We start from the raw sequence: 23,713 nt of genomic DNA, 5'->3' as shown, positions 1-23,713 counted from the left end.
ACAGCATCTTCTTCCTGTCGGTTAAATTTCGCGTCTGTAGCACGTCACCTTCGTAGTGTAGTAGGTTTAATGGCCAGTAGTGTAGTATACCACCACACTGATCTCACCAGCCTGCGTCTGGTGTGCGGTGTTTGTTTCGAACAGCCGTTCGCACCGATAACGAAGTATGCGGACACGACTATCGATCTGGTGTAACAAGCAACGGGATTCATATTCCCTGACGACACGTTTCCATTTATCCCTGCTCTGGTCTCGATGATCTCATGTCCACTGCCATCGTAACTGATGATGTTGTTTCGTCAACATGGGAACACGTAGATGTCGTCTGCTGCCGTGACCCGTGTACAACAACGTGCGCTGAACGATGTGCTCCTGCCTTCACCACCATTGTACGCGGTCGTCAGATCTGCCACAGATAGCCGCCTATCCTGCTTTACAGAGGAGACAAGCTTCCATCCTCCATGTTGTGCGATTAGGCGTAGACGCCCAACACCCTGTCGCCTGTTCGTGGCTTCACCATGCTTCAGCCACTTCCTGTAGACGCTTACGGCCGGAGCTCGCAAACAGCCGATCAGCTACGACCTTCCCTTGAATAGTGCATCGCTCTAGAGCATAACCCGTTGCATCTACGTCCACTTTGTATCACAATTCATAGACCACGTTAGTGAAACATCAGAAGCGTCTTATTCCGAAGTTTAAGCTTGAAATTTAGTCCAAAGGTGCCTACAACCTTCCTCTGTAAGGGTGCAAAAATGAAACGCGCTGTGGCGTCACCTTCGGGCCCGAAGAAGCTTCAAACTGCAGGGCGTCGACACAGGCGGTAAACTTCGTGTGATATGTAAGGTAGGTTAATTATATCAGATTTGCACCAAATTTCAAAAAAATTCTGTCCAACGATACCGTGGATGTGTCACACGTTGGAAAGGTCGTCACACCCCCTTTTACACCCGCATTGCACCCGTTCTTTTGACGCCTCTGCGATGCAGGTCATAATAACGACACCCAGCGTTTAAATCACGTCGTTTTCTTTTGGGTAGCCGACGAAAAGATTTCAGACTCACCACTGGTCAGAATCGAAACGAAAACGCCTCAGGGAATAGCATAAAGGGGCCAACGGCCTTGCCGCAGTGGTTGGGTTGGGTTGTTTTTGGGGGAGGAGACCAGACAATGAGGTCAACTGTCTCATCGGATTAAGGATGGAAGTGGAAGGAAGTCGGCCGTGCCCTTTCAAAGGAACCATCCCGGCATTTGCCTGGATCGATTTAGGGAAATCACGGAAAACCTAAATCAGGATGGCCGGACGCTGGATTGAACCGTCATCCTCCCGAATGCGAGTTGCCGCAGTGGTAACACCGGTTCCCGTCAGATCACCGAAGTTAAGCGCTGTCGGGCTGGGCTAGTACATGGATGGGTGACCATCCGGTCTGTCGAGCGCTGTTGGCAAGCGGGGTGCACTCAGCTCTTGTGAGACAAACTGAGGTGCTACTTTATTGAGAAGTAGCTGCTCCGGTCTCGGAAACTGACATACGGCCGGGAGGGCGGTGTGCTGACAACATGCCCCTCCATATCCGCATCCAGTGATGCCTGTGGGCTGAAGATGACACGGCGGCCGGTCGGTACCGTTGGGCCTTCATGGCCTGTTCGGGAGGAGTTTTTAGTGTTTTTAGATAGCATAAAGGATGTTAACGAAACCATTCCTTTCGTTGGGGCGTTGATTCCCGCACATTACACGATCGAAAACGGTAGTTCACATTGCGATGAGCAACAGTACGAGGCTCTTGAGAATCTTCGAAGCTGCCCCGCAGGTTTTCTCTGCAAAGCCACATTTTCAAAACTCTCAGTAAATGTGAGCAGGTGCTACCGTGGGCACTGCCAAACTGGGCGGGCTTCGAGGGACTCATTGCTACTGTACTCGCGGTTGTGTCAATGTCGCACCACTCTGTGATCTTGCATGTACACAATTTCCTGCTTCGGATCAAGTTCAAGTATAGTCGGATGAGTCTGAATTGTCCCTAGTGGATCCAACCTGTATGCTGTTGTTGTTGTTGTTGTGATCTTCAGTCCTGAGACTGGTTTGATGCAGCTCTCCATGCTACTCTATCCTGTGCAAGCTTCTTCATCTCCCAGTACTTAATGCAACCTACATTCTTCTGAATCTGCTTAGTGTATTCGTCTCTTGGTCTCCCTATACAACTTTTAGCCTCCATGCTGCCCTCCAATGCTAAATTTGTGATCCCTTGATGCCTCAGAACATGTCCTACCAACCGGTCCCTTCTTCTGGTCAAGTTGTGCCACAAACTCCTCTTCTCCCCAATTCTATTCAATTCCTCCTCATTAGTTATGTGATCTACCCGTCTAATCTTCAGCATTCTTCTGTAGCACCACATTTCGAAAGCTTCGATTCTCTTCTTGTCCAAACTATTTATCGTCCATGTTTCACTTCCATACATGGCTACACTCCATACAAATACTTTCAGAAACGACTTCCTGACACTTAAACCTATACTCGATGTTAACAAATTTCTCTTCTTCAGAAACGCTTTCCTTGCCATTGCCAATCTACATTTTATATCCTCTCTACTTCGACCATAATCAGTTATTTTGCTCCCCAAATAGCAAAACTCCTTTACTACTTTAAGTGTCTCATTTCCTGATCTAATTCCCTCAGCATCACCCGACTTAAGTCGACTACATTCCATTATCCTCGTTTTGCTTTTGTTGATGTTCATCTTATATCCTCCTTTCAAGACACTATCCATTCCGTTCAACTGCTCTTCCAAGTCCTTTGCTGTCCCTGACAGAATTACAATATCATCGGCGAACCTCAAAGTTTTTATTTCTTCTTCATGGATTTTAATACCTAATCCGAATTTTTCTTTTGTTTCCTTTACTGCTTGGTCAATATACAGATTGAATAACATCGGGGAGAGGCTACAACCCTGTCTCACTCCCTTCCCAACCACTGCTTCCCTTTCATGTCCCTCGACTCTTATAACTGCCATCTGCTTTCTGTACAAACTGTAAATAGCCTTTCTCTCCCTGTATTTTACCCCTGCCACGTTTACAATTTGAAAGAGACTATTCCAGTCAACATGGTCAAAAGCTTTCTCAAAGTCTACAAATGCTAGAAACGTAGGTTTTCCTTTACTTAATCTATTTTCTAAGATACGTCGTAGGTTCAATATTGCCTCACGTGTTCCAATATTTCTACGGAATCCAACCTGATCTTCCCTGAGGTCGGCTTCTACTGGTTTTTCCATTCGACTGTAAAGAATTCGCATTAGTATTTTGCAGCTGCGACTTATTAAACTGATAGTTCGGTAATTTTCACATCTGTCATTACCTGCTTTCTTTGGGATTAGAATTGTTATATTCTTCTTGAAGTCTGAGGGTATTTCGCCTGTCTCATACATCATGCTCACCAGATGGTAGAGTTTTGTCCGGACTGGCTCTCCCAAGGCTGTCAGTAGTTATCATGGAATGTTGTCTACTCCCGGGGCCTTGTTTCGACTGAGGTCTTTCAGTGCTCTGTCAAACTCTTCACGCAGTATCATATCTCCCATTTCATCTTCTTCTACATCCTCTTCCATTTCCATAATATTGTCCTCAAGAACATCGCCCTTGTATAGACCCTCTATATATTCCTTCCACCTTTCTTCTTTCCCTTCTTTGCGTAGAACTGGGTTTCCATCTGAGCTCTTGATATTCATACAAGTGGTTCTATTTTCTCCAAAGGTCTCTTTAATTTTCCTGTAGGCAGTATCTCTCTTACCCCTAGTGAGATAAGCCTCTACATCCTTACATTTGTCGTCTAGCCATCCCTGCTTAGCCATTTTGCACTTTCTGTCGATCTCATTTTTGAGACGTTTGTACGAGGGTTGTTTTTTAAGTAAGGGCCGTTTTTATTTAAAAAAAAAGATACAAATACTTTTGGAAAAAACTTTTATTTTCTGATTCTACACACTTTTACCTATTTTTCTACATAGTTGCCTTGTTTATTTAAGCACTTGTCATACCGTACAACTAAGTTTTTAATTCCCTTTTCAAAGAATTCGGTGGCCTGCTCCGACAGCCAAGAGTTCACGGCCGCTTTCACTTCATCGTCGTCATTGAAGTGCTGCCCGCCAAGATGGTGTTTCAGGTACCGGAAAAGGTGAAAATCGCTAGGAGCAAGGTCGGGGCTGTATGGTGCATGGTCCGAAACTTCCCAGCCAAAAGAATCAATCAAATCCCGAGTCTTTTGAGAGGTGTGAGGCCTAGCGTTATCGTGCAGGAGCAAAACTCCTTTTGTCACCATGCCGCGCCTTTTGTTTTGAATTGCTCTGCGGAGCTTCTTTGGAGTTGCACAGTAGGCATCTGAGTTGATTGTCGTTCCTCGTGGCATAAAGTCCACTAGCAAAACACCGCGCCGGTCCCAGAACACAGTTACCATAATCTTGCGCTTTGACACCGTCTGTTTGGCTTTGACCTTGATGGGTGAGGTTGTGTGTCGCCATTCCATCGATTGTCGCTTGCTTTCGGGAGTGATATGGGATACCCATGTTTCATCTCCAGTGACAATTTGACTCAACATGTCATCCCCTTCTTCCTCGTAACGAATCAAAAAGTCCAATGAAGTGGCAAATCTCTTCCCTTTGTGGTCCTCTGTGAGGAGTCTGGGTACCCACCGAGAACACAGTTTCTTAAAGTTTAGGTTTTCAGACACAATTTTCTACAAAACCGATCTTGAATCTTGTGGAAATTCCAAAGAAAGAGTGGAAATTGTGAATCTTCTGTCGTCACGAATCTTTGTTACGACTGCAGCCACCAAATCATCAGTGATCACAGAGGGCCGGCCTGAGCGTTCTTCGTCATGGACGTTTTGACGGCCATTTTTAAACTCTCTAACCCATTGACGCACTTTACCTTCACTCATTGCATTCAAGCCATAAACTTCTGTTAACTGACGATGAATTTCTGCAGCTGATAGGTTTCTCGCGGTCAAAAAACGTATCACTGACCGTATCTCACACGCGGCGGGCGATTCAGTAATCGTAAACATTGTAAAGTAGCACAGCGATGCGTACACGTCACTACAGAGCTGCAACTTGCATCAGTGTGAATGGGAAGGACGCCGGCAAGTGGCGCGGTGGCTTGTTGCGGCGTCCGCGCGAACTACGGGACTATACGCTTGGACGGCCCTTACTTAAAAAACAACCCTCGTATTCCTTTTTGCCTGCTTCATTTACTGCATTTTTGTATTTTCTCCTTTCATCAATTAAATTCAATATCTCTTCTGTTACCCAAGGATTTATATTAGCCCTCGTCTTTTTACCTACTTGATCCTCTGCTGCCTTCACTACTTCATCCCTCAAAGCTACCCATTCTTCTTCTACTTATTTCTTTCCACCATTCTTGTCAATTGTTCCCTTATGCTTTCCCTGAAACTCTCTACAACCTCTCGTTTAGTCAGTTCATCCAGGTCCCATCTCGTTAAATTCCCACCTTTTTGCAGTTTCTTCAGTTTTAATCTACAGTTCATAACCAATAGATTGCGATCGGAGTCCACATCTGCCCCTGGAAATGTCCTACAATTTAAAACTTGGTTCCTAAATCGCTGACTTGCCATTATATAATCAATCTGAAACCTGCAGTATCTCCAGGCTTCTTCCATGTATACAACCTCCTTTTATGATTCTTGAACCAAGTGCTAGCTATGATTAAGTTATGCTCTGTGCACAATTCTACCAGGCGGCTTCCTGTTTCATTTCTTACCCCCAATCCATATTCACCTACTACGTTTCCTTCTCTCCCTTTTCCTGCTGCCGAATTCCAGTCACCTATGACTATTAAATTTTCGTCTCCCTTCACTATCTGAATAATTCCTTTTATTTCATCATACATTTCTTCAATTTATTCGTCATCTGCAGAGCTAGTTGGCACATAAACTTGCACTACTGTAGTAGGCGTGGGCTTCGTGTCTATATTGCATTTTATATGACTGCTTTATTTATATAGTGGTTAGAAAGTCTTTTTGGTACGACATGAATGCCGTCACAGAACTTTTGAAAGAGTGCAATAGTATAAAATAGGCTTGTAACACGAAATGTATTCAACCTGAAGAGCATTCTGAGAGCTAGAGCAATAAGAAGCCAGAACACAGCAGTATTTTTATTTGTCGACTTCACAAAACCACACGACTCAGCTGACATACAAATTTTATTTAGCGCTTTTGGGGAACTCTGAATTGATAGAAAAACTAGAGAAATCGCAAAATAGACCCTGACAGACCATCTCAATAGTTTAATTTTTTGGAGAAATCTCTGAGCCCTTCGAAAAAAGGCAAGGGTCAGGCGAGCAGACGGACTATCCCCAGCTGTCTTCAGTAACGCCGTGGAGAAAACTATGAGGACCTGAGAAGAAACTCTGAAGTTCTAATAAGTGGAATTCAACTTGGGAACGAAGGAAACTGTTGTGGCTGGCAAGAAAGCCAACACCGTTTTACTAAAGGAGGCCGAAATGCACGCGTTTTAGCTCACGCAGGCTGGCGTGAGGTCTGGAACATGACAAGGAAATTAGAATTCAGAAAAACGGACGTAGCTGGTGGAATACTTAACTTTAATCCATTAATGATGAACGTCGGTCTTGATGGTACATGATTCACAATCTTAATAATAACTGATAATGGCGCCTTGCTAGATCGTAGCAAATGACGTAGCTGAAGGCTATGATAAACTATCGTCTCAGCAAATGAGAACGTAAGTAGGCAGTGAACCATCGCTAGCAAAGTCGGCTGTACAACTGGGGCGAGTGCTAGGAAGTCTGTCTAGACCTGCCGTGTGGCGGCGCTCGGTCTGCAATCACTGACAGTGGCGACACGCGGTTCCGACGTATACTACCGGACCGCGGCCGATTTTAAGGCTACCACCTAGCAGGTGTGGTGTCTGGTAGTGACACCACATTCCTCCCCCGCAAATCGGCGGGGAGCTAGGAAACGCCTGAAAAAGTCTGGCGTGAGGTCAGTCGCTTGACGGCGCGTTTCGGCGCGGGCCCGCCCGTCGCCGGCGCGCCGTAAGGCACGGAGGCTCGCACTGGGGCGTATCGCTTCTCAGTCGGGTGTGCCGCGGCAGTCCTCACAGGGGAAGTGAAGCGTCTCTTATAGCCTCTCCTTCCCAAGTGGCTCTTTCCGCCTTCCCGTGGTGTCAGATGTTAAGCTCGGCATGCTGCCTTGCGACAAAAGGGAGAGCTGCGACCCAACCCGATGCGAAAGCGAAGGATGCGTGGCACAGGGGGAGCTGTGTCGAGGGACCGAACACCAGTCCCTTTCTGTTCGCAGGGCACAGACCAACAGGTGCTCTGCATGCCGGCGACCTCGTTTGTCGGCGTGGGATCACGGCGCGAGTCGGCAAGGGTGCTTCGCCGCGCCCCTGGGTAACCGGGGCGTGTTCTGCCAAACCCAGGAGGTGGTGACATCGCCTGGGCCAGGTTAGATGGGCCCAGACCGCCGAACGACTGGGGGACCGACCCACCACCTGAGTAGGAGTGGGTCCTTGGCCTTCAGGTGGAAACTCGGGCAAGTAGGCGGCGAAGGGCGAGAGGTGCATCCGCCTCTCCGGAGTGCGGGGTGCACTTGCCGAGGAGCGTCGTGTGAAATCGTCGATGACGAGGCCACCGATGGGGACCAGTGCGCTGGCGACGGCGCGCTGAACCCGGCAGTTCTGGAATGCCCTTGACTTAGGGGCGAGGTCGGTGGGCGAGCTGCAGAAGTCCCCCCCCCCCCCCCCCCCCATGCCAGAGGAGCCGGTCCGGGGCAAGAGACGGGCTCCCACCTCTTTTATTCACTCGTTCAAACATGGAGACGCCAGAAACGAGTGAGTCGAGTGCGCTATCGCGAGCTTCAGTGATGCCTGTACCTGCTCCCCAGGACGAGTCAGGACAGGTAATGGAGGAAAACGTCTTGCAGAGACATAATAGAATTACCTTGCTCCTTGAGCAAAATATCAAAAATGGGAAAATCAGCCAGGCGGCACTAACAACTATTAAAAACGAATTGGCGGCGTGGGCCACAGCAAACGCCAAGCTCGAGGGCCGTGTTGAAGAGTTACAAAAGGAAAATGAAAGATTGAGGAAACAACCGGCCAAGACCTGGGCAGGGGTGGTCGCACAAGCGCCACCGAAACCACAAACAACCAGGGATACAATTGCAAAGATAACTAAAAGGGCTGACACAACGGTCTTTCTAAGGACCTTACCCGGCAAGGACACTAGTGTAAGAAAAATACAGGAGCTACTCACCACTACAGTAAATCCGATAAAAGATAAAATCAAAATAAATAAGGTCAAACCAAGCAAGAACTCTGTAATAGTAGAAGTGGCCTCTGAGGAGGACAAGGTTAAACTACTAAATAATGCTAAACTAAACTCGGTGGTCAAATGTGAGCCACCGAGGAAGAGAAACCCTTTGGTCATCTTATATGATGTACCGACAATTATGTCAAATGAGGAGATTCATGAAACAGTGAGGGCACAAAATTTCGAAGAAATGACAGAGGATGAATTTAAAGAAAGCTTCAAATTGAGATTTAAAACAGGACCTCGAGACCGTGACGTGGTTCACCACGTCGCAGAGGTCTCAGCTCAAATGTGGAAAAAGATTACTACAATGGGCAGACTCTATATCGGCTTTCACGCCATAAACACACGTGACTATATTGTGGTACCGCGTTGCCACAACTGTGGAGATCTCGACCACGTTCTGAGGCATTGTACCAGGGGGTCGGCATGCTCAAAATGTGGCGAAGACGGACATGTCCGTAAAGATTGTAGGGCTACAACAGTCTGCATCCCTTGTAAAAGAAGGGGCAAAAAACCTTGTGGCGCCACTGGGCGGAATTGCCCCACCTACAGACTCTTAGAGCAAAGGTTAATCTCAAGGATAGACTATGGCTGAACAAGCCAAAGCACACAGGATGACCAAAAGAAAATCCCCGAGCAAAAGGAGGAGGGATGCCATGAGGGCAAGTGCCTTTAAGATGTTTTTGAGGTCGCTCACTAACGCCTCAGTCACTACAAAGGATGAGTGCACTCAGACGGAATCCACCACAACTGACAGAGGAACTCAAACTGAGCCTCTTATAGTCAAGTCTCCCTCCTCCCAAAGCCGGAGGACTACGCCGACTAAAGATCAACGGCAATGGCATCCTGTAACAGAGACGGTGGCAATCTCAACGAAAGAGAACAGTAACACAAAACAACCACTACAGGAGAACACAATAACTAGCTCCAATGAACTTGCCACGAAAGATCCTGTCGTGAGATTGCCACCCATCGACCCAGTCAGGGTCTATCCAAACCTTGAATTTACCATGTAATTAGCGAGACTAGAGCAGCCGACTACCCTGACCACTGCCTTAAGACACGTGGTCCGGGTGGGACACGAAAATGGTAGGAGAGTCACCTTCTCGGTAATGGAGGCCGTAGACAGAATCCAGCTAAAGTCAGTGAATCTCCCCACCGACTTCGGAGCCCTGCGGGACCTACTCAAGAAACTTTTTGAAACACGCGGGGAAAAATTTGACTTGGGCGACATTTACGTACAAGCAGTTCTAGCAAATGGACGTATCACGTTTGACTGGAATAAGACCTGGCCAAATGACAGAATACATACATATTCTCCATAATAACTAGATGACAAAAATCACCATTGGACAACTAAACGCCCACAACAGTAGACTAGTGATGCAGGAGCTACGTAAGGAAGTGGAGGAGAGGAGACTGGATCTGATCTGTCTGCAAGAGCCGTACTCCCTAAATGGGAAACTAGTATTCACAGCCGCGACATGGCAAGTTATAAGTAGAGGAGAAAACCCAAAATCGGCAATAATTATAACTAATAGAATTATGAGAGCCATAGTTCTCACACAATTCTCATCCAGCCACTGCAACGTCGTGGAGCTGCAATCTCCAACTGGCACCATCGTCCTCATCAATATGTATTTTCAGTATGCTGATGAAATCGAAAGACATTTGGCACATCTTACCACAGTCATCACGGCGTTGCGGGGGCGAAAAGTAATAATAACTGCCGATATAAATGCTAAATCCCCCCTATGGTACAGCGGCACCAGGGACTCAAATGGAGAGAAGGCAGAAGAGGCCATTATGGCCTTGCAGCTGGTGGTAGTAAATAAACCTGGAAATCCTCCGACTTATGTGGCGGGAGGTGGCCAGGGCACAAACATTGACGTGACCCTGGCTACGCCCAACACGGTGCACCTAATTCAGCAGTGGGAAGTGATAGAGAATGCTACCACCAGTGACCATAATCTTATCTCTTTCAGTGTAGGAAACAGGGAGAGTCGCTGGGCCATGGGGTGGGAGGTGCAATACAACTATAAAAGAGCCGACTGGGAGAAACTTGCCAGGGAGTGCGACATTCCTGCACTACCAGAAGGTGACGGACTTTTGGACATCGACATTGACAAAAGAGCTGAAGAACTGACTACAGCAATAACCCGAGCAGTGAAGGCTGCCGTACCTACTAGGAGGAAGGCCATAGCGGCCTCTCCGTCACCATGGTCAGCCGAATTGGAGGAGATGCGTCGGTCTGTCAGAAGGCTCAGGAGGTACTACCAGCGCAGTGACGTCTGGCTTGAGAGACAAAGATGGCTGCAACTGTACCGAGAAGCAAAAGAAAATTTCCACAAACACTTACGAGAAGTACGATCCAAAAGTTGGGAACACTTTATTCTAAACCAACTTGCTCTCGATCCTTGGGGAATTCCCTACAAGCTTGTCCGAGAAAAAATCCGCTCTCCGATGGAGCTCTCAACCGTCAGGCGTGGGGACGGGATGACAGAATCCTGGCAGGAAACTGCCGAGGTTCTTCTCCAGTCCCTGCTGCCTGATGATACAGCGGAGGGAGAGACAAATGAACAACGGCAGCTGCGAGAGCACTACAGAAGCAATATATATGGAAATGATACGGCAGTCTACCCATTCTCTGAAGAGGAGATAGCTGCCCACATAAAAACCCTGAAGATAGGGAAAGCTCCCGGGCCGGATGGCATTGTGGCGGAGGTGGTGCAATTCCTGGCTCCCCAGATAGTTGCCCCTCTAACTTACCTATACAACGAATGTCTGAGGCAGCAAAAGTTCCCTCAAATTTGGAAAAGGGCAAATGTAGTTATCATCAAAAAAGGAGCCGATAAAGACCCAGCAGAAACAAAATCGTACCAGCCAATCTGCCTGCTTGATCTGCTTGGGAAGGTTCTGGAGAGACTGCTAGCTGACAGACTGGCTGCGCACCGAGTGCTGTGCGGGATGAGCAGCAATCAATTCGGCTTTAGGCCGGGGCGTTCGGCATCTGATGCAATCGCCCTGGCGGCTGAGGTCTGTGGCTCTACCCCGTACAAGTACGTTGTCGGCATCATGGTGGACATAAGTGGCGCCTTCGACAACCTGTGGTGGCCTTCGCTCTTCTCCTGTTTACGGGAGAAGGAGTGTCCAGGGCCGCTATATGGGTGTCTGAGGAGCTATTGTGAGGACCGGGAGGTCTGGTTATCATCCCCTAGCACAAGGGTAAGAAAAACAATCACGAAGGGATGTCCCCAGGGCTCCGTGCTAGGTCCCCTGTTCTGGGACATCCACATGGAACCTTTATTGGATAAATTACAGCAAACTAATGAAGTGCTGGAGGTGATAGCCTACGCAGATGACCTCCTTCTGCTGGTTGGCGGCCGAAGCCGAGAAGACATTGAGCCTAAAATAGAACGAGCAATACAAACATTACTACATTGGTGCCGAAATACTAAGATGACAATTTCACCGACTAAATCAACATACCTCCTTCTAAAGGGACAGCTAGTAAGAAATCCAACTGTCGGGATAGAGGGCTTACCTGTTCTTAGGCGACGAGAGACTCGATACCTGGGTATCATCATTGATGAGAAGTGGTCATTTGGCAGACACATTGAAACCGTAACACAAAGAGCTTTACAAGTACTCAACAACCTCATCTCCATTGGACACAAACGCTTCCACCTCCCTCCACATCTTATCAAACTATATCATAACAGCATACTCACCTCCATAGTGGGTTACGGTTCAGGAGTCTGGGCACACAGGCTCACGAGGGTGGTGCCTGCCATGACAGTGAGAAGAGTGCAGAGGAATATGGTTATGAGATCAATGGGGGCTTACAGGACTACACCGGGAGGAGCCCTGTTAGTCATAATGGGACTCTGCCCACTAGATATCAAAATTGGGGAGCAGGCCGCCTGGTACTGGGCAAAAAAGGGGAACTTGGACAAGATAGAGGAAATTCTAGGGAGTAGGACTGACAACAAAGTTGAGATCAGATTAAAAGGGGAACAGCTATGGCAACTTTCATGGGCAAGTGAAGAAACAGGACGCAGGACCTTCGAATTACTGCCAGACGTCAGGGAAAGAATAGAAATGACTTATTTTGAACCAACCAGGGGACTCATCCATTTTCTCACTGGACATGGACCCTATTCGACATATCTATGTCGATTTGGGAAAAAGGCGACACCTACGTGTGACTGTGGTGCTCCGGAAGGCACTCCTGACCATGTGGTCTACGAGTGCCCACTCTTCAATGATGTGGCCTCAGAGTTACGCGAACAACTACCTCATAATAACACATATAGACTGCTAAGACATCAAGACACCTTTCGGACCATTAACAAACTGGCTAACGCGGTTTCACAAAAAGTCTTAAGGGAATACCTGAATGAACCACATTAGCACATGATTAGGAACTTATTAAATCACTGATCAAGACAGCACCTTATTCCCAATCCGACCGGGCACGGAAAGGTCGACTCTTCAGTCTAGAATCCGCCGAGCCCCGGGATTAGGGGGAATGGGGAGCAACCCCACCGATCCAGACAACGCACCCAACTGTGACATTAGGTTAAGTGTAGTTGTAGAACCTAGTTTATAGATACTTTTTAGGAACCTGCAGCGACCAACTCCATGGCCTGCCCAGTGTCAGGGGCACGCCCATTGGGGTTAGCTCAATGGGCAAGGCCTAATAGTAGGTTTATACTATTAGCTGACACCTTTGTAACGCTGCAGGCTTAGTGACTAGTACATAGTTAGTTTAGTTAGGTCACATATAGTCCTTAATTAACATACTAACTGCCCATTGTAGTTTCCAATGTACTTTGCTATTTGCTACTAACTAGTTACTAACTTATATTTAGAAAAGCTGCAATTGTATTGTATAAATGTATGAGATCTTCGGCCCACTGATCAATTAAGGCAGTGGGCTACACTGTATAAATAATATGATATGGAAAAATAAAGTTTTTTTTTTTTTTAATAAAAAAAAACGCCTGAAAACCTGCTCCAGGGTGCACGCCAACATGCGGTGTATGTGCCCGCAGAGAGACAGGAGGGGCCGAAAGGTCGACCTCCATCGGGCCGGGGCACCCGACGGGCGAAGACGACAATTGGTCCGGAGCGGGCAAGAGTTCCATGTCGGAGGACAACTGGTCACAGGAAGCGATCGGCGGTGCGTGACCCAGGGAGGCGCCCGGCGGTTGCAGCGACGCGTCCACTGCGGGCGTCGCCGGCGGGAGAACAGGCGGCGGTGGCGGCGGCGCGTCGCCATGGAGCAAAATGGAAGGCAGCGTCGGTAACACCTGGGGCTGAGGCGAGCCAGTAGATGGGTCCCCAGGGCGCTGACCGGACGGCACCGCCGCTGAAAGCAGACGGCGAGCGGCAGATCCCGTGCGACGACAGAGGCGCAGCTGGTTGAGATGCCGGCGCACCTCACCAGAGGCCCCCAAAACCAGATACATAGCGCGTCCAAGGCAGCGAAGAATGCGCCCTTCGAGCAAACGCCGTGAACCTCGGTAGTGGCGGTAGTAGACAACGTTGTCTGGGGCAAAAGCAGGTGTCTGCCGCTGCACAGGAACCTGATGCGGCGGATGTAGCAAAGACATCAAGGTTCGATGATGGCGACCGTGGAGCAACTCAGCCGGCGAGCGACTATCTCGGGGCTGAGAGCAATACGAGGACAAAAAGAGCAATAATGTGTCCTCCCGAGAAAGCGACTCTTTTAACTTCAACATCTGTAATTTGAAAGTCCTGACCAATCGTTCAGCGGCACCGTTTGACTGTGGCGAGAACGGCGTGGACGTCAGATGTTCAATACCACTGGCCTTGCAGAATGACTGAAATTCTGCGAACATGAATTGTGGGCCATTGTCAGAAACAATAGTCTGTGGAAGACCTTCAATGCAAAAGATAGCAGATAACCCTTGGATGGTGGCAGATGATGTTGTGGAAGACATCCGGACAACAAAAGGAAAATTACTGAATGAATCTACCACAACCAACCATCGAGCATTCCAGAATGGACCGGCAAAATCGATGTGTAAGCGTTGCCAAGGGGAAGTGCCTTTTGGCCATGCAAAGAATTTCTGCGGTGGTGCTGATTGTTGTTCGGCACACACCATGCAAGAAGAGCACATATTCGTAATCGCGGCATCGATTCCGAATCAAGTACAGTGCTGACGAGCAAGTTGTTTCGTTCTCACTATACCCCAATGTCCCTGGTGGAGAAGCTGTAGGACAGAGGACTGTAATGAACGTGGGACCACGACCCTGGGCTGATCATTATCAGAACGCAACAGCAAAACACCACATCGAACAAAAATTCTCTCCTTGTGAGCAAAAAAATCGGCGAACCATCGGGTCCCCGATCCGTGACTTTGACAAGGGCCATTGCGTAGCAACAAAACGCAGAATGGTAGCAAGGACAGGGTCGGCAGCTGTGGCTGTAGCTACACGACGAAAATCAATCGGAAACGATTCGACCACGTCATCGGTTTCCGCATCAATGAACATGCAAGCAAGTTCGGAAGAATCGAATGCCAGATCCTCAGCAAGAGGCAAGCGGGACAACGCATCAGCGTTTCCGTGCTTAGCAGTGGACCAATACAAGATATCGTAGCGGTACTGCGAGAGGAAAATAGACCAGCGATAGAATTTCTGCGCTGTACGTGGAGGTACAGGCTTGGTCGGATGAAAAAGCGATATCAAAGGTTTGTGGTCTGTGATTATGGTAAAGTGACGACCATACAAGAAATCATGAAACTTTGTAACACCAAATACGAGAGCCAATGCTTCTTTCTCGATCTGTGAATAATTTCTTTGCGCAGACGAGAGCAATTTGGACACAAAGGCAATAGGGCGATCGTGCGATCCATCTTTGTGCGCAAGCACAGCACTGATCCAGAATTTCGATGCATCCACCATCAACAAAAGGGGCTTCTGGGGATCTAATGGCGTAACGCAAGTATTGGAAAGCAACGCCGATTTCAACTGGCGAAAGGCGCGTTCACATTCCGTCGTCCAGACGAACGGAACACCTTTACGGTGTAAGCGATGAAGCGGAGCTGAAATGGAAGAGGCATGTGGCACATATCTGTTATAGTAATTTATTTTTCCCAGCACATTCTATAGCTGCTTCAAATTCTGCAGCGAAGGCAAGTCTTGTATGGCACAAAGGTGGGTGGGACTGGGATGTATGCCTTGGGCATTGAGTACATGTCCCAGGTATGGCAAATCACGAGCAAAAAACACACATTTGTCCTTCCACAAGCGAAGACCATTTTTTCGCAAGACCTGAAATAATGTTCTGAGATTGGCTAAATGTTCTTCTTCCGTCTGTCCGGAGATCACAATATCGTCCAGATAGTTTGCCGCAGTAGGGACCGATGCACAAACAGTTTGTAGATATTTCTGAAACAATGCAGGGGCAGATGCACACCCGAATGGCAGTCGTTTGAATTGATACAACCCAAGATGCGTGTTAACCACGAAAACGCGCTGGGATTCTTCGTCCACCGGTATTTGCAAGTACGCATCTGTGAGGTCCAACCTCGAAAAATATTTACCCGGGTACAGTTTGTCAAAAAGATCTTCCGGGCAGGGTAAAGGAAAAGTTGCAATAACTAGTTGTGGATTCACTGTTGCCTTGAAGTCCACACAAAGTCTCAATTTTCCCAAAGGTTTTGGCAAAATTACTGAGGGTGATGCCCAGAGAGAAGCCTGCACACGTTCAATGACACCTTGTGATTCCAAATCGTGTAATGCTTTTGCGACCTCATCACACAATGTGTGGGGAACATTGCACGCTCTGATAAATTTCGGTTGCTTGTTTACTTTCAGTTCTAAATGTGCTTTATAGTTCTTAGCGCAACCAAGGCCCGGTGCAAAAATGTCTACAAATTCTTCACATAGATGAGAAACACTGTTGGAAGGCACAGTCTGGTTCACTGATAGGACCTGATTTACTATAGACAAGTTAAACAACAGAAATAAATCGAAACCAAACAAGTTCACTGCAGAAGAAGAACGAAGGACGTAAAATGACACAAGTTTTGTTTGTCCTTTGTATGTTGCAAGAAGGCGGCACTGTCCTAACACAGGGATACCTTGACCTGAATAACTAGTTAACTTAACATTTGCGGCACACTGGAGGTGTGCCCAGCAGTTTGTAAGTGTCTTGATTGATCAGTGAAACTGCAGCCCTGGTATCGAGCTGAAATGGTATCACTTTGCCGTTAATGTCCAAGTCCACAAAAAGTTTATTGTCCTGCTGACGACAAGAGCGACTGTCTCGTGCAACGTGAACTGACTCTGGTACAAAATCACTTGCGACTTGACGGGAGTTACGGCGATGTCGACACACACTATTTGTGGGACGAACACAGTCACTGTTAGAGAGAGTGGCACTGGGCGGAGTGGAATGAACTACATGAATTTCCATGGGCGAAGTTTCGCGAGCCTGAGTATCCTTGGTTCGAATCTGTCGCAAAGCAAAGGGCCTCGAATGGTTGTGAGTTTCTGATCTGAGCTTTTTCTGGCAAACACTCTGAACATGTCCTTTTTTATTACAGAAAAAGCAAATAGCTTGGCGTGACGAGCAATTCTCACACGAACTTCTAGTAGTGCACTGCGGGCATGATTTGAGCACTGCATTTGCTTGCCGGCGCGGCACACGTGGCTGAGAGCCGGGTGGCAGCAGCGCTTCCGGCCGCGAGGGCTGTTTACTGCTCCGTGCAGCTCGCCCAGTGGGCCGGTTAACCTGACACACGGGTGGCGAAGTTTCAAATGATTCCTGAGCAAAGTCAAGTGTGTCTTGCCGATCCAATATATGTCCATCACTTGTTGAAGGGAGGGATTGACTAGTTGCAAAATCTGTTCCCTTATACGAACACCAGAAGCGTTCTGTGCAATTGCGTCACATACCATAGTATCTGAATAAGGGAGTCCACATTGACACTCAAAAGCACAATCCCTAGTAAGGCCTTGCAACGTTGCAACCCACTCCCGATTAGTCTGACCTGCCGTACATTTTGTACGAAAGAAGGTATACCTTCTCGCAACTACATTGACTGATTCTTTGAAATATGCATCTAATGCAGACAAAATGTCTTCGTAAGACAGAGTTGCTACATCGCGTTGGGGAAATAATTTGACTATCACACGGTACGTTTATACGCCGACCGATGATAAGAGATAAGGCTGCCACTCGTTACCTTGAATTCTGTAGGCTGCGAGATGGAATCCAAATTGGCGTGACCACTCCGTCCAGCTTTCCAGTGGAGCATCAAAAGGTCGAAAAGTTGGTGCAACAGCATGTTGTGGCTGAGTTAGCGGTGGAGCGGCTGCTGCCGCATCGTTTTGCTTTGCACGTTGACCCTGGACAAGCTGTCCAAGCGTATCCAGTAAGGCCCTCGTCTGCTGATTCTGTAAGCGATAAAATTCGGACAGTATATCTGGAGATTGTGGCGAAGCCATTACACAAGTAAATCAGGGCAATATCGATAAGAACGCGGTTTTGCCTCGTCGCCAATGTTGTGGTTGGCAAGAGAGCCAACATCGTTTTACTAAAGGAGGCCGAAATGCACGCGTTTTAGCTCACGCAGGGTTGGCGTGAGGTCTGGTACATGACAAGGAAATTAGAATTTAGAAAAACGGACGTAGCTGGTGGAATACTTAACTTTAATCCATTAATGATGAACGTCGGTCTTGACGGTACATGATTCACAATCTTAATAATAACTGATAATGGCGCCTTGCTAGATCGTAGCAAATGACGTAGCTGAAGGCTATGCTAAACTATCGTCTCGGCAAATGAGAACGTAAGTAGGCAGTGAACCATCGCTAGCAAAGTCGGCTGTACAACTGGGGCGAGTGCTAGGAAGTCTGTCTAGACCTGCCGTGTGGCGGCGCTCGGTCTGCAATCACTGATAGTGGCGACACGCGGTTCCGACGTATACTACCGGACCGCGGCCGATTTTAAGGCTACCACCTAGCAAGTGTGGTGTCTGGCGGTGACACCACAGAAACAACTTGGGAATGAGGTGTTTAGCTGTTGCCGATGACCTAGACATATTAGCCAGGAACCGGAAAGATGCACAAAGACTGCTGGAGATCTTGAATGAAATCACTGGACAAACGGACCTGAAAGTCTCATGTGAAAGGACGGAATAAAAAAAATGATTCAAATGGCTCTGAGCACTATGGGACTTAACATCTGAGGTCATCAGTCCCCTAGAACTTAGAACTACTTAAACCTAACTAACCTAAGGACATCACACACATCTATGCCCGAGGCAGGATTCGAACCTGCGACCGTAGCGGTACCGCGGTTCTAGACTGAAACGCCTAGAACCGCTCGGCCACACCGGCCGGCAAAGGACGGAATATATGGAACACAGACACCTAAGAGGGAAATACTTGGAGCTAAACTGTGAAAAGATTAGAAGAGCTGCTTCATGACCACGTGCGCCGGCCGGGGGGGCCGGACGGTTCTAGGCGCAACAGACTGGAACCGTGCGACCGCTGCGGTCGCAGGTTGTAATCCTGCCTCGGGCATCGATGTGTGTGATGTCCTCAGGTTAGTTAGGCTTAAGTATTTCTAAGTTCTAGGGGACTGATGACCTCAGAAGTTGAGTCCCATAGTGCTCAGAGCTATTTGAACCATCATGACCGCGTGCACTGTCAAGCTGATACAGTAATCGTCTCCGAACTGTTCTTCTACTGTACGCAGCACACAATGCTGTAAAGTGTTCATATCCTCCCACATTTAGTGTTTTCTTAAGCGGAATAAAGAGGCACACTATAACCACGAAAACACCTTTATACCGTACACTACCTACTCCATACCGCACTTGGATCTACACAAGATGCAGGTAACGACTTCCAGGCGTTCGCCAGACCCAACCATTCCACCGGATTCCCGCAGGATACAGCGTGATTAATCATCCCACAGCACTCGATTCCAGCAATCCGCTGTCCGGTGACGTCGCTCTTTACACCGCCTCAAGCGTCACTTAGCACAGAGATGTGTGGCTTATGAGGAGCTGCTCGATCGTAAAGTAACTGTGCTAACTGGGCTGCTGGTGGTTCTTCCGCAATTACGAGTGATTCCTTCAGCTATTTTACAACCGCTCGCTGCAGTACTCAACGACCCCGTCCGTCAGAATATGAGGTCTGTCTGGTCTTGGTTTAGCATCGGTTGTTCCTTCGCATTTCAACTTCACAGTCATATCACCAACAGTTGGCTTAGGCTATTTTGGTAGGGGTAAAATGTCCCTGATCCAGTTATTACTCAGGTGATATCCAATGACTAGCCTACGTTCGGAGTCAGTGAGCTCTCCTGACCTACACGTTGTGCTCTTACTGCTTCTCCACTGACAACATAACACTTCCCGTCTCATTTTATACTGGCGGTTCCGTCGTTCGTGATATCTAGGGTTCAGTTCTGCGGTATATAGGCGTGTCCGGATACTTTTCATCAAATAGTGTAGTGCCCAATCCATACAGGGTGGTCCATTGATCGTGACCGGGCCAAATTTCTCACGAAATAAGCGTCAAACGAAAAAATTACAGGGAACAAAACTTGGCTAGTTTGAAGGGGGAAACCAGATGGCACTATGGTGGTCCCGCTAGATGGCGCTGCCATAGGGCAAACGTTTATCAAATGCGTTTTTTTAAAAATAGGAACACCCATTTTTTATTACATATTCGTGTAGTACGTAAAGAAATATGAATGTTTTAGTTGAACGACTGTTTTCACTTTGTGATAGATGGCGCTGTAATAGTCACAAACATATGGCTCACAATTTTAGACGAACTGTTGGTAATAGGTAGGTTTTTAAATTAAAATTCAGAACGTAGGTACGTCTGAACATTTTATTTCGGTTGTTCCAATGTGATACATGTACCTTTGTGAACTTATCATTTCTGAGAACGCATGCTGTTACAGCGTGATTACCTGTAAATACCACATGAATGCAATAAGTGCTGAAAATGATGTCCGTCAACCTCAGTGCATTTGGCAATACGTGTAACGACATTCCTCTCGACAGCGAGTAGTTCGCCTTCCGTAATGTTCGCACATGCATTGACAATGCGCTGACGCATGTTGTCAGGCGTTGTCGGTGGTTCACGATAGCAAATATCCTTCAACTTTCCCCACAGACAGAAATCCGGGGATGTCAGGTCTGGTGAACGTGCGGGCCATAGTATGATGCTTCGACGACCAACCCACCTGTCATGAAATACGCTATTCAATACCGCTTCAACCGCAGGCGAGCTATGTGCCGGACATCCATCACGTTGGAAGTAGTTCGCCATTCTGTCATGCAGTGAAACATCTTGTAGTAACATCGGTAGAACATTACATAGGAAATCAGCACACATTGCACCATTTAGATTGCCATCGATAAAATGGAGGCCAATTATCCTCCCTCCCATAATGCCGCACCATACATTAACCCGCCAAGGTCGCTGATGTTCCACTTGTCGCAGCCATCGTGGATTTTCCGTTGCCCAATAGTGCATATTATGCCGGTTTACGTTAACGCTGTTGGTGAATGACGCTTCGTCGCTAAATAGAACGCATGCAAAAAATCTGTCATCGTCCCGTAATTTCTCTTGTGCTCAGTGGCAGAACTGTACACGACGTTCAAAGTCGTCGTCATGCAATTCCTGGTGCAGAGAAATATGATACGGGTGCAATCGATGTTGATGTAGCATTCTCAACGCCTACGTTTTTGAGATTCCGGTTTCTCGCGCATTTTGTCTGCTAGTGATGTGCGGATTAGTCGCGACAGCAGCTAAAACACCTGCTTGGGCATCATCATTTGTTGCTGGTCGTGGTTGACGTTCCACATATGGCTGAACACTTCCTGTTTGCTTAAATAACGTAACTATCCGGCGAACGGTCCGGACACTTGGATGATGTCATCCAGGATACCGAGCAGCATACGTAGCACACGCCCGTTGGGCATTTTGATCACAATAGCCACACATCAACACGATATCGACCTTTTCCGCAATTGCTAAACGGTCTCTTTTAACACGTGTAATGCATCACGAAACAAATACCGTCCGCACTGGCGGAATTTTACGTGATACCACGTACTTATACGTTTGTGACTATTATAGCGCCATCTATCACAAAGCGAAAAAAATGGTCCAACTAAAACATTCATATTTCTTTACGTACTACACGAGTATGTAATAAAAATGGGGTTTCCTGTTTAAAAAAACGCAGTTGATATACGTTTGACTTATGGCAGCGCCATCTAGCGGGCCAATCATAGCGCTATCTGGTTTCCTCCTTAATGCTAGACGAGTTTCGTTGTTTGTAGTTTTTTTTCGTTTGATGCTTATTTCGTGAGATATTTGGCCCGGTCACTATCAATGGACCACCCTGTAAACGTTGTGTAATGATCGAATCACCGAATCACGGAGGGTTGCCAAAAAAATTGTGTAGATATGAATACTAAGAATGAAGCCTGGTAACTTAGTTGGAGACAAACAGGGCCAGTCGCTTTCGCCTCTCCGATATGAGGTCATACGCAATAAGAAACTGCTGATTGCGCGCTCGGTGGTTGCGAACTGGACGCAAAAGGCGACGCATTCGCGGACTATCTGTAAGCAAACAGGCCGAAATGCAGAATACAGAGGCCACCAAACATCAGGCAGGACAGAGTTACAGCCAGCAGCAAAGTTAGACACCGCCAGCGCTTCGGATGATCAACAGCTGATAGCAGAAGCTACGCGAGAGAGAATTATACTGAGTAAAGATTGTACCCTAAAATGGACTTGTGAGAACTTACCTGCATGTTCCCCTAGACAGTGGGTAGCGGTTTTCTTGTCTACATTTTCCTATATGTACCTGTATCTATTTGTCACTTCTACTGCGACGTGCAACTGGACATAAGGATTCGATTAGAGCGATAGAAACTGGCTCCTTTTCATGATTTTGGAATACCATCGTTTGACGTTACTGTGCCCAACCTATTCCTAATTGAGTGTTAGGCCAGTGTGCAGTTTCTTTTAGTAATTGGTTGAAACATCTAATAATAGCGTGAGGTTCCAAACCAGCCGACAGGGACCAGGAGAGGCACCAGGGGACACCCCAACCCCCACCGCCCCATGGCTGCTACCACAAAACATAACACACTTGCACAGAGCGAAATATGGTAACGTGCGATAGAAGAAGCCTTGTCTGTTTTTACACGTTCATTAAGTGGGTGCAACGACTCAAGTGTTAACCCAGTGTCTCGACTCTTCGGCGTGTTCATGCAAATACGCGAAGAGACATTAAAAGCAGACCAAAAACCCATCCAGGGTCTCATTTCCCTATTAGCATCGCCGCGCTCTGTAGCCGCGCGGTCTTAGGCTCATTGCCACGATCCGCCTATCTCCCCATCGGAGGTTCGAGTCCTCCCTCGGGCATGGGTGTGTGTGTTGTCCTTAGCTTAAGATAGTTTAAGTTAGATTAAGTAGTGCGCTAGTGTAGAGACCGATGACCTCAACAATTTCGTCCCAACTTACTAGCATAATATCCACCTCCTTAGCCTGATATCCGAACCAGTTCATACACTACTGGCCATTAAAATTGCTACACCACGAAGATGATGTGTTACAGACGCGAAATTTAACCTACAGGAAGAAGATGCTGTGATATGCAAATGCTTAGCTTTTCAGAGCATTCACACAAAGTTGGCGCCGGTGGCGACACCTACAACGTGCTGACATGAGGAAAGTTTCCAACCGACTTCTCATACACAAACAGCAGTTGACCGGCGTTGCCCGGTGAAACATTGTTGTGATGCCTCGTGTAACGAGGAGAAATGCGTATCATCACGTTTCTGACTTTGATAAAGGTCCGATAGTAGCCTAACGCGATAGCAGAATATGTAATCGGTGGGTTCAGGAGAGCAATACGGAACGCCGTGCTGGATCCCAACGGCCTCGTATCACTAGCAGTCGAGATGACAGGCATCTCATCCGAATGGCTGTAACGGATCGTGCAGCCACGTCTCGATCCCTGAGTCAACAGTTGGGGACGTTTGCAAGACAACAACCATATGCACGAACAGTTCGACGACGTTTGCAACAGCATGGACTATTAGCTTGGAGACCACGTCTGCGGTAACCCTTGACGCTGCATCACAGACAGGAACGCCTGCGATGGTGTACTCAACGACGAACCTGGGTGCACGAATGGCAAAACGTCATTTTTTCGGATGAATCCAGGTTCTGTTTACAGCATCATGATGGTCGCATCCGTGTTTGGCGACATCGCGGTGAACGCACATTGGAAGTGTGTATTCGTCATCGCCATACCGGCGTATCACCCGGCGTGATGGTATGGGGTGCCATTGGTTAC

At 47.6% G+C, this 23,713-nt stretch overlaps 1 protein-coding gene across 1 annotated transcript in view; it reads right to left on the bottom strand.

Moving 5' to 3' along the window:
• The window catches only part of LOC124555889, a 110,051-nt gene extending 87,891 nt beyond the window's left edge, over window positions 1-22,160 (bottom strand). The window contains exon 1 of the mRNA XM_047129949.1: window positions 22,155-22,160. Within this exon, the coding sequence (XP_046985905.1) occupies window positions 22,155-22,160 (6 nt within the window). The remainder of the gene's footprint in view (window positions 1-22,154) is intronic.
• Window positions 22,161-23,713: the final 1,553 nt, after the last annotated feature.

The sequence above is a fragment of the Schistocerca americana genome, chromosome X (genome assembly GCF_021461395.2).
Source record: "Schistocerca americana isolate TAMUIC-IGC-003095 chromosome X, iqSchAmer2.1, whole genome shotgun sequence".
NCBI lineage: Eukaryota > Metazoa > Arthropoda > Insecta > Orthoptera > Acrididae > Schistocerca > Schistocerca americana.
This window is presented reverse-complemented; position numbering and strand designations above follow the sequence as displayed.